Raw genomic sequence first — 10,341 nt, forward strand, 5'->3', positions numbered from 1 at the left:
TATAAGCTGATTGAGGACAGGCTTCAGTCTGAATCTTCCTTCTGCATCGGCGCATGGCCATGCATACATCAGATGCTCAGTAAATGCTTGCTGGGTGACTTCCTGGTGGCATTCCCAAAGACTTACCTCCAACTCCACCTCTCCCCGTCACTTGCCATAGTAACCCTCCCTGCACAACCTCCAACTCCCACCAAGCCAGGGCGAGAGGGAAAACGAAACAGGTGTAAGAAAGACGGAGCACACTGAAATAGAAGAAGCCGGTTCTAGGATCGTTAGTCTTTTAATATATTATTCTGAAAAGAAAGGAATTTAAAAAAAAGTTCCTGACATCTCTTCTGTGTGTTTTTTTAAATTTAAATAAATACCCTGCCCGCCCCCCACCCGCTAAAATTTCCCTCCTTCCCAATCATCCCGCCCATCCCTGGTGCTAGTCCCTCACCCTCCCCAGCTAAGTAAGATGCCTGTTTCAGAGCAGGCCAGGCTCACTACCAAATACTGGCACCTTGTAAATACTGCAAATGAGTCCTCTGGCCCTCAGCTCACCAGGGCCTCTCCGGTCTCCTGTTCCACCCCGCCTTGCAGACCAGTCCCCAGCTTTAGGTGGGGCATGGATAGTGGGGCCTTTAGGCATTGGGGAGAGTGAGTACCAACTTGATTCCCTTTACTTGCCTGCGATTCCCCACTCCCTGTTCAGGAGTAGGCCAGAAGGGCCCAGAATTGCCCTCCGGACTAAAATAAATAACAAAATAAATACCACCTCCCCCATCCCCCACTCTCTAAAAGGGCCCCTCTACCTCTCACTCTCTAGTCCCTGTCCGTCACTGACCCTCCCCCCTTCTTCCTCCCTAGCCCTTCCCTCCTCCCGCGTGCTGATCTCCAGCTTGGCCTTCGCCCTCTCCAGAGGAGGGATCTACTTCGCTCAGTGGGGAGAGCAGCCGAGGGCCTCACTCCCAACCTTGAGCAAACCCTCCCCCAAATTCCTGGGGGTTGCTGCTTGGCGCCCCAAGCCCAGTGGGCCCGGCAGACTCCCGTCTCGGGGGTTAGGGTGGAGGGCAGGGGTTCTCCCTGGCTCGCTCTCACCTGGTCCTTCAAGCGTCCCTCTTTCAAGGCAAGTTTCCGGGAGGGCCGGTCACCTCTGCCCCGCCTCGCCCCGCCCCGCCCCCCGGCCGGTGCCCCGGCCTCCCGCCCTCCTCAGATGGCAGTGTCCCAGAGGACGGTGTGCTGCCGGCGGCAGGGCGGGGTGCCGGACTTGCGGGGCTCGGGCCCTCGCCGCCAGCTGGGGAGGATGGGCATGCTCTCCTGCTTGCAGAGGCCGCGGTCGGGGCGGTGGCGCGCCTTGATCTCCTTGCACACGCAGCGCTTGCGCTCGATCACCTCCAGCAGCTTGCCGTCGCGCTCGCGGGGCGGCGGGGGCGGCAGGGGCAGCGGCAGCGGCAGCGCAGGGTGGGTCTGTGCCCCTTCCTCCCGCCGCCAGCCCCGACGCGGCGCGGGGCGGGGCGGAGGAAGGAATAAGGGGGGGTCAAGGACCTCAGAGTCACCCGGCCCTGTTCCCACCGCCGAGACAAATGCGTCGCCCAGAAACAAGTCGTCTCTTGCCCCCAGGCCTCTGTCCTCTCTCCCTGCACCCTGGTGCTAGGCGGGGCCTGTCTCACCCTGAGCAAAGGGTGTCTTGAAAATTGTCTTCCTAGTGGGATGCATTTTTCCATCCAGAGTGGATGTCTTTTTTCTAAGCACACACAGGCGCACGTAGAGCCGGTGGCGGGCCTGTCTGGCTGCGCGTCTTAAGCAGCCTCTTCCCAGGCTTTCCCCCACCCCCTCACTCTCCAGCGGTCCCTATTAGTTTGTGCCAGGCCCCAGCCTGACCTCTTGCCTTTCTTCCCACACCCGGGCCTCCTTTTCCCTGCAGCTCCTTCACAGATTAAAAAGCCCAACCCCGTCTCCGTCCTCACCTGGCTCGGGGCATCCCTGGGCTGGCTGCAGGGCCGGGAGGTGTGGAGCGCGGCCTGCCGGACTCCGGAGGTGGAGGCGGAGCGCCCCAGGCGGTAGCCTCCCGTGAAGTCTGAGGCAGAAGAATGAGGTGTGAGAGGGTAAGGGGTCTCCAGGCTCCCCTCCCCCAGGTCCCCGAGGACAGACTGCCCCGCTGCCCTCTGACACATCAGAGGAGGAAAGGGATGGAAATGTAGTATTAGGATGTTAGGCCCAGGACGCGGACCCTGGGAGGTTCCCCCCAGCCTGCCCTATCTGTGTGCCGGTGTTCGCAGAGTGTCACCTCCGTTGCGGTGGCAGGCAGGGAAGGTCTGGCAGGGTATGGGTAGCGCCGTGCGGCTCCCTCCTCGGTCCGCTGCGTGGTGGATCCTGGCCAGCAGGCCCTCTGCCCCCTGGCTCCTCACTGGGATCCCTGATGCCATAGGGCCTCTGTCCTCACGATCCACCTTGCCGGGACCCTCGGCACTGCCATTCCAGGCCCGGGCACCGTCCTCAACCTCTGCTGGGGTGATGACAAGGAGAGCTCAGAGCCTATATAGCGAGAAGGGTCTTGCTGTCCCCCCAGCTATACACACAGTGGCTTGGGTGGGCCAGGAGAAGTAACTGCCCAGTTGTAGGTCACGCCTGGGGAGGGAGGGCCCCTGCTTCACCCTCCCCCAACATATATACACACAGGAGGGACTCCAGGCCTGGCACCACCCCTGGGCTGAGAATCATCGACATTTACTGCTACCAACCCCTTTTCCCTGTTCAGAGGGGTCTGCCTGACCCCATCTTTAACTTCAGAGCTCTCCAGTCCCAGATAGGGCCAGAATGAACATCCTTTGACACAGAGACCTGGGGCACTGTTTCCCAGGAGAGGGAGAATCCCAAATCCTGAGCTGGGAAGTTGAGGCCGGGGGGGGGGGTATCGGGGGAAGGGCTGCATGTGAACTAAGCTCATCTCAGAGAGTAGGCCTGGCAGAGCATTGCGTTGCTAAGCAACGGTAGGGGCCTCCCTCTCCTCTCCCTCCTGTCTGGATGGGTTGCCATGGTAACAGCTGGGAGGCAGCTGTGTTTAGCTCCTAGTGTGCGCACACTCACAAACACACACCCCTGCAGCCCAGCGAAGGGAGGAGCAGGGAGTAGAGCGGGACAGGGCAGGAGGAGAAGGCTTCTCTTGGGGCCAGATTCTACTACCCTCCCAATCCCAGATCTTCCTGCCCCTCCAGCACACACATGGGGACCGCATCCCATCAGTCTGCCACATGCCCCCACCCTCTGGTCTCCCAGAAAAGTTCCCAATTCAGGACAATGGGCTATGACTTCCAAATAACCCCTTCAACACCTCCCCCAAATCATCACGGACATCCCTGGTTCCCCTCCCTGTTCCCTCCTCCTCACTCACTGTCCAGCTCTTTTGCCTTCCTCCCTCCATACAGGACCTTCCTCTGCAGAGCCCAGCCTGCCCCAAATGTTGTGGCACCCATCTCCTCTTCTTCCTCCTCCGGTGTCCCTGCACTGGCGATGACGTGGGCACAGGAGATGCTGGCAAAGGCCCCCCCATCGGTCCCTTGCTCTTGAAGCTGGATCTTGACCATGGGGGATGGAGCCCCCATTCCACAGCCCTTATTCAGCACCCCCCCAGCCTTAAGGCTCTCGTAGGCAGGGGGTCTCTTGAGCCCAGCTGCGGCAGCTGGGTAGGTCCAGAGTGGGGTCAGGGGGCCTGCAGTTGGGTCCGGAAGGCTGTGAGGGGAGGCCAGGCAGGCGCGATGGTGGAGAACCCCAGCTGCTGCACCCATGGCCCCGCTGTGGGGACTGGATTTCCCGGGCACCGGCGGCCTGGAGCTGGTGCACAGCATCCCATGGAGGACTGAGATCTCTTTCTCGGTCTTTGACTCCCCCAGGGGCGGACCAGCTGGCAGGACGGAGTGCGTGGTCACCTTGACAGCTGAGTACACCATGGTATAAGACACAGCCTTGTCCTTGGGGGGGCCGGGAAGCAAGGCAGCCGGGGCAGGAGGGGCTGCCGGCGCCCCTGCTGCCTTGGGGCAGATCATGCTGTGGGAATTGGGGAGCTCCCGCTCCCCGCGGGGCTGGCCAGAGCCCTGGGGTGGCAATGGTGTCGAGTGGCTCCGGGCTCGGCCCGAGGGTCCCAGCAGCAGCAGGTTGGCAGCGGGAGGCGGTGGCGGTGGGGGAGGCGTCTCCCGCTCCCGGGCAGGCACTTGGGGAGCTGGGGTGGAGCCAGCTGGCTCCTTGGAGTGGCAGAGGACCGGTAGCCTCGAGACCCCATCGCCAGGGGTTCGGGAAGCAGACTTGGCTTGGGGGAAGGCCAGGAGCGGAGGACGGTGCTGGAGGAGGTTGGGGAAGGGCGGGGGGATTTCACAAGGAGTGGTCTTGGTGGGCGTCCCATCCCTCCGGCTTGGAAGGGCTGAAGCTGGCCGGCGGTGGGTGTGGGGCTGAAGGGCGTGAGGCTGGTGTGGCATGGAGGTTGTCGTCAATGGAGGGGCCCCATTGGCCCGGCCTTCCCCTGCCTCCTCAGGCAGCGGGTACTTCATCTCCTCATATATGGCCTCACTCTCTTCTGAGTCCGAGTCGGCGCCAGCTGGAGGGGTTGGGCCCCCACCCCCAAGAGGGGGCCCGGTCAGGCCCCCTCCACTTCGCCCTCCTCCCCTGAAGACATCCCCCACCATCTCAATGTACACGGGCTCTTCTTCCTGGGCTGTCACCTCAGGGTCCCCAGCTACGCAGGACCCCCTACTGAGGCGCTGAAGGGGCAGGTTCCCCCCTCGAGGAGAGGGGGTTGGGGGACAGGACTCATCTAAGGAGACAGAGAGCTGGGTGTTGGGACTTCGCCTGGGCTTCTGTGGAGGAACCTTCCGGCTGGACTCTCGGCCCTCTGGGGTTGGCTTCTGTGAGCCTGAGCAGGATGGGAAAGAGAAAAAGAAACGAGGCTCTTAGTCAGGGATGGAAATGGGGAGACCCATTGTGACCTCTTGACTCATCTGCCTCTTCATTTTCCCCACATCCCTCAACTTACAGCCACAGTAGGTTCTCTTCCTACCTGCAGCTGTCAGTCCTTCTGATGAACTGCCTAGAATCTGCAGCTCCCACCCTAAGTTCCCTCCCACCCTCAAGGCCCTCCAAGGCCACCCCTTTTCCAAGAAAGAACTTTTCAAGGAGCTTCCCCTTGAATGGTTTATCTCAGGCCCTTCCAAAAAAGGAGCCCCCCCCCCCGCCCCTGAAAATGGAACCTTCCACTTCCTTGGATCTTCCCTGAATGAACCCTCCCGGCAGGCCTCCCCTGGCCCGGAATGGATCCTCCCAGCTTCCCGGGGGAGGAGGGGTGCCGGTATCTCACCTGCTTTCTTGCTGGGGGGCGTCTCTGCCCCCGACCCCGCCATGCTCAGCTTGGTGCTGGGGTGTCTCCGGGGCTTGGCCGGGGGTCTTCGGGGGCCGCTGTCCTCTGTGAGGCCTCCCCCGCCCCCCCCAGGCCCACCCCCCACACTGTCCATGCTGCCCACTGAGTGGCAGGAGAGGGAGCGTGGGGCCATGGCGCTGCGGCAGGGGTGAGGGGTATGCTCCTGGGAGGCGGGCATCGTCATGAAGCCCATCCTGAGAGAGCGGCGCAGCGAGGCGATGTCCCGCACACGGACCCCGGGCCCAGGGCCAGCCCCGGGCCCTGCCGGGCCTGAGGGAGCCACCTCCTTACTGGAGCTGGGGAGAGAAGGCCCTGATGGAGCAGAGGTGGGGCCTCTGGCCTAAGCCTCCCGCTCCTCCACCCCAAGAGGGGTTTGCAACCCTGTGGCCTCCTCGGGAGGATGAAGAGGGCTCAGGGTGGGGTTGCAGGGGAGCCTGAAGGACCAGTGCCCTGCTCCTTCAGGCTGAATCCATAGGCTTTAAAAAAGGCAAGGAAATTGAGGGCAGGGATGGGAGAAGGGGTGAGCCTGTGTGTAAGGGAGCATCCCTGGAGCTGGCCAATCCCAGCCTGGGCATCTCTGGCACACACACGTGTAGCCAGCTTCGTACACAGAGATGCAAACCCAGGCAGCACAGCCCAGCCTGGCATGTGCACCTGGCACCGCAGCCCTGCTCCTTGTCACTCTCATGCTGGCCCACACCTGGCCTCTGGCCTCTGGCCTCCCCTCATGTCTGGCTGCTGCGGCCTGCCCTCCCACACCATGCCGCGCCTCCCTTCCCAGACCGGGGCTGGACCGCCGCATCATCAGAGCAGCCTCTCCTGGCTGATTCTTTTTCCTCCTGTCCTCTCTTTCTTTCTTTCCTATTCTCTCCCTCTCTGTCTCTCTTTCTCTCTCCCTTTTCCTCGGTGCTGTCCGCTGTCTGTCACCTCCCCCTCTAAGGCTTACCCCCATCCCTTTTCACTGTCCCTGAGCATCTGTGTGAGTGAAGGGGGGCAGCTGGCAGGGAAGAGGGGAGAGCTGCTGTGGGGTGGGCTCTCATTAAGGCCCTGTCTACTAACCCTTCATTAGGGAGAGATCACTGCAGTGATAGCTCTGATTAATCTAATTAACAACAAGAATTAAACTCCACAGTTTTGAGGAGGGAGAAGGGAGCAGGGAGGTGGCTCTGACTCAGGCTCCAAGAAGCTGTGCCATCAATGGGAGTGAAGAAGAGAAGGGAGCAAGACAGGAGAGTCCAGGCCCCTGGTCCCTGGGAGGGCAAAGAGAGGGGGCAAGCAGGGAGGGGTCCCCAGCCCTGGCTCTTCTGCAGGGCTCAGCCTGCATGGCCCCCACCACACATACACAGCTCTGTCACTGGGAGAGGGCCAAATGGGGCCCCTCAAATGATCCCATCCCTGGACCATGAGGGCAGCAGGACCTGCCTCTTCCAAGGTCAGGTGACAGGGGAACCAGGAGTCAGCCCCACACTGACAGAGAGGAGAAGCTCACAGGCCAGAGGTGAGTCAGTTAGGAGTGACTTGGGCCTCTGGTGATGGGAAAGAGCCAAGAGGGTGCCCCTGAGCTGGAAGCCCCCTAAGAGACCAGGGCAGGGGCTAGAGTCAGGAGCCAGAAGCAGGGCAGGGACAGAGCGTGTGCAATTCCAGCAATTCTGTACTGAGCACAGACTCAGATCAGACTGATGACCAGGCTGTTGGACCCAGGAAGGGCAGAGGGATGTGGCCCAGCCAGGGGGAGTCAGAGGTGAGACCGGCAAGGGGGCAATCAGGGACTGCAGCCTTACCTCCTCTTGGCCTCCTCTTCCTTGTGCTGCCGCCACTCCAGCTTGGTTTTTCGGTAGAGGAGGTTCATGTCGTGGGGCAGGAGGTGGGGGCTGAGGGGCCCTGCTCAGCACCACCAGGCCCGGGGGGCGGCCCTCCCTGGGTCCCGGATCCACTTGGTGGGGGGGGGGGGTGGAAAGGAAAAAAAGAAAGATGTGGGGTGGGTGGGGGCCAGGAATGAATGAGAGAGAGAAAGGAGCAGAGACGTGACTCGGGTCCTCAGAGAGAGGAAAACAGATGGAGGCACAGAAAACCCAATACCGCCTCCAGGCCCCACAGACAGACAGACATAAACGGACGTGTATACACAGAGTCACACACCCTGACAAAGGTGTTCAGAGCCACGGATACACACACTTGAGAGATCAGATCCACACAGACTCCCGTTCTGTAAATACATCCTGATTCCCCATACAGTCCCCACAAACGCACAGCAACCCCACAGCCACACACACACATTCAGACACACAAACCACCAGGCCACAGATTCGTGTCTACAAGCAGAGGACCAGATACGCAGAGTGGCATAGGTAAACACAACCTAGGAACAGCCAGACACACAGACATAAACACCCTGACACACCCACAGCACACACAGACCTCCAGACGCACACAGATCAACTGCACCGAACTGGACGTACCTATAGACAAGGAGTTATGCCGGGGCCTACTCGCCTACACTGCACCCCACTGGGGAAGGGGGAGACAGTCAGACACCCTACCCCCTCTTGGGGCCTGAGGCTGGGGGGTGTCATGAGGGCAAGGCGGGGATGCTGGAGAAAGGGTGGGGGCACTCTGAGTCAGGCACCTACAAGACCACTCATCCATTCCCTGCCGTCCCCTTCTCCAGTCCTTCGCCTGGGCCCGGGCTCTGGTCCACCCCTGTTCCTGCACCCTGGCCCCTCAGCGATGGTCTCCGCCTCCCTCGCTGATGGCCCAAATCACCTTCCTCTTCCAGGATCTGGGAGGCTCCTGGCTTCCCTCTCCCAGTCCCCGCCCCTCCAGCCCACCCCGGGGTCTCCAGTCTGGCCCCTTAGCTACCTTCCGAGCGTCGGCCTCCATACCTGCTCTGGTTTCCCTTCTCCCAAACACTCTCCTTTGCGCCTTCAGCCTCACCTCTCTTCCTAGGCGCCCCTCCTCACTGCCGTCCTCTCCCTTCCCTGTTTGTTCCAAACCTGGCCGGCTTCATCCCCTTCTCCATCCAAGAGCCCCAGGTTCCCGGGCACCCCTCCCCTTCCCCTTGTCCTGCTATCCTGGGTTTCTCCGTCTCTCGCCCCGCCGATCCTCCCTACCCCTTGTCCCCCATCCCACCTCCCCGCACCAAGCCTCCCCAGTTTCTACATCACCGTACCTGGCCTGCCGGGCGCCGGCCCCCCCATGCCGGGCTCCGCCCGGAGCAGGAGGAGGGAGGACGAGAGACAGAGAGAGACCGGGGGGAGCCGAGCAGGGCCCTGCCGCAGAGACAGCCCCGCCTCCGGGTCCGCCCCCAGACCCGCCCCCGGCCCCAAACCCACCCTTCCACACCCTCCAAGGACGGAGCGGGAGCGGCCGCGCAGCGCTACGCCGCTAGGCTGGGGTGGGGGGGTTGGGGCACGGGGCCAGCGGTGTCCGCGGGGGAACTCGGAGAAAGGTCGTGGGGCGCGGGGGACCCCGCGCCAGCCCGCCCCGGCTTTGGGGCGTCCGCTCCTCGCCTTCCCTCGCCCTTGCCCGGTCGGGCCGTGCTGGGTTCGATGTCCAAGGCCCCGGCGGAGCGAAGCGGGACGCGGCGCGCAGCGGCGCCCTCCAGCGGCGGCCCGGGGCCTGCACCCACGCGCGTACCCCGTGCACCAGGCGCTCCCCGGGTGCGCACCCCGCGTCCGGCCGGGGCGAGGCTGCGGCTGCGGAGCCCGGGATGCAGTGAGGCGGCGAGGCCGGCAGGGGGGGCCTGTTTCCGGGCCGAGGGGCTCCCGAGAGTGGGGAGCCGAACCATCCGCGTCTTTGTCCAGCAGGGGGCGTGCTCCCTTGGCCTTGCCCCGTCTTCCAGACGCCCCCCAGGTACGGGGAGGGAACAGGAGTTGGCTCGCTTGGTGCTCGTCGCCTATTCCTGCAGCCTCTCAGGCGTTCAGACCTTGTTTCACCGCCTAGGCTCAAAATCTCTTGCCTGTCTGCCCCTGCGGTCTCAAGTAACCTTTGACTCGGCGAAATAATGAATGCAAAGAGCTTTATAAGTCGTAAAGGGCCCCATACATTAAAAGGCTATTATAAATACCCTTGGGAGACGTAACACATAAAAATACATAACAGTCCTTTCCCATGTGAATAAACTTTTATTTATTAATTCAACAAACATTTCCACAGAGACCAACAATGTCCCGTAGACAAGGAGGAGTCCAAGTTGAAGTTGAGCGTCTGAGTGAGTCGGTGGGAAGGGGAGGATCCAAAGATAAGTTTGAATAGTTTGTAGCGAGTCAGCGCCGAAAGAAGGAGGATCTGGGGGCGGAGCAGCGGGGCTGTGTTCTGAATATTGCCAGAGGGGAGAGAGTCTGGGGCGAGTGGCGGGGGTTGTGTGGGAGGCTGCTTCCTGGACCTCACCACTTGGGAGGCCTCAGGATCTGACGATGGTAGTAGCCACTGTTACCGTGAAGGGAGAGAAACAGGCGTGCAGATGCATTTCAACAAAGAGATAAAGAAGAAATACATAAACTAGGGGCAAGGGGTTTTGCTTCATGTGTTTTTGCCTAACCCTAAAGAATGGTTAAAAATTTCCATGAGCTAAAGCTGAGGAAGGAAGGGTGTGTCAGACAGCCCATAGGTAGTCTCAGTGCCATCAAATGCTAGCTCTGAGGCCTTGGCAAATAGCCCAACGCCTGTGAGCCTCAGTTTCCTCAGCAGAACACTGGAGCTTGGAACCACCCCATCTGCCCAGGGCTGTTTTGAGAAACCGTTGAGATAGTTACGTGGAGTGGGCAAATATGAGGAATTTTAATATGCTTGAAAAGAGTTCCATATGACCAAAATTAATTAGAATCCATTTCCTTCTGACCCTGGGAGTGAAGGCAGTTGTGGTCATTAGATGCTGCTTTTGCTAAAATAATGCCTGTCAGAAAGTTGCTTGGGAGATCAAAAAAGAGAAAATGGCAGTTGGAGATTTATTCTTC

At 60.9% G+C, this 10,341-nt stretch overlaps 1 protein-coding gene across 3 annotated transcripts; it reads right to left on the reverse strand.

Annotated features, from left to right (window-relative positions):
• Nucleotides 1-271: 271 nt before the first annotated feature.
• NYAP1 (neuronal tyrosine phosphorylated phosphoinositide-3-kinase adaptor 1) lies at nt 272-8,689 on the reverse strand. Of its 3 annotated transcripts, none has more exons than XM_064478660.1 (7): nt 8,556-8,689; nt 7,168-7,319; nt 5,327-5,682; nt 3,374-4,885; nt 2,270-2,488; nt 1,950-2,059; nt 272-1,449 (listed from the first exon to the last, which is right to left on the reverse strand). In XM_064478660.1, exons 2-7 carry the CDS (start codon nt 7,233-7,235, stop codon nt 1,192-1,194), a joined length of 2,523 nt encoding a protein of 840 aa, XP_064334730.1. In that variant the 5' UTR covers nt 7,236-7,319; nt 8,556-8,689; the 3' UTR covers nt 272-1,191. The 3 variants fall into 3 exon arrangements, with proteins under 3 accessions (XP_064334730.1, XP_031288442.2, XP_064334731.1); XM_031432582.2 differs by having other exon boundaries at nt 2,270-2,485; nt 8,556-8,686; XM_064478661.1 differs by lacking the exon at nt 8,556-8,689 and adding an exon at nt 7,846-8,546.
• Between the last annotated feature and the right edge of the window lie 1,652 nt (nt 8,690-10,341).

This window comes from Camelus dromedarius, chromosome 24 (genome assembly GCF_036321535.1).
Source record: "Camelus dromedarius isolate mCamDro1 chromosome 24, mCamDro1.pat, whole genome shotgun sequence".
NCBI lineage: Eukaryota > Metazoa > Chordata > Mammalia > Artiodactyla > Camelidae > Camelus > Camelus dromedarius.

Bases quoted from the DNA above. Each gene is read 5' to 3' on its own strand.
- NYAP1 (XM_064478660.1), bottom strand. From the start codon at position 7,235: ATGAACCTCCTCTACCGAAAAACCAAGCTGGAGTGGCGGCAGCACAAG. The intron at 2,060-2,269 runs GTGACACTCTGC...CTTCTGCCTCAG, and splicing joins TGCCTGCCACCGCAACGGAG to ACTTCACGGGAGGCTACCGC. The intron at 1,450-1,949 runs GTGAGGACGGAG...GAAGGGGCACAG, and splicing joins CCAGGGATGCCCCGAGCCAG to ACCCACCCTGCGCTGCCGCT.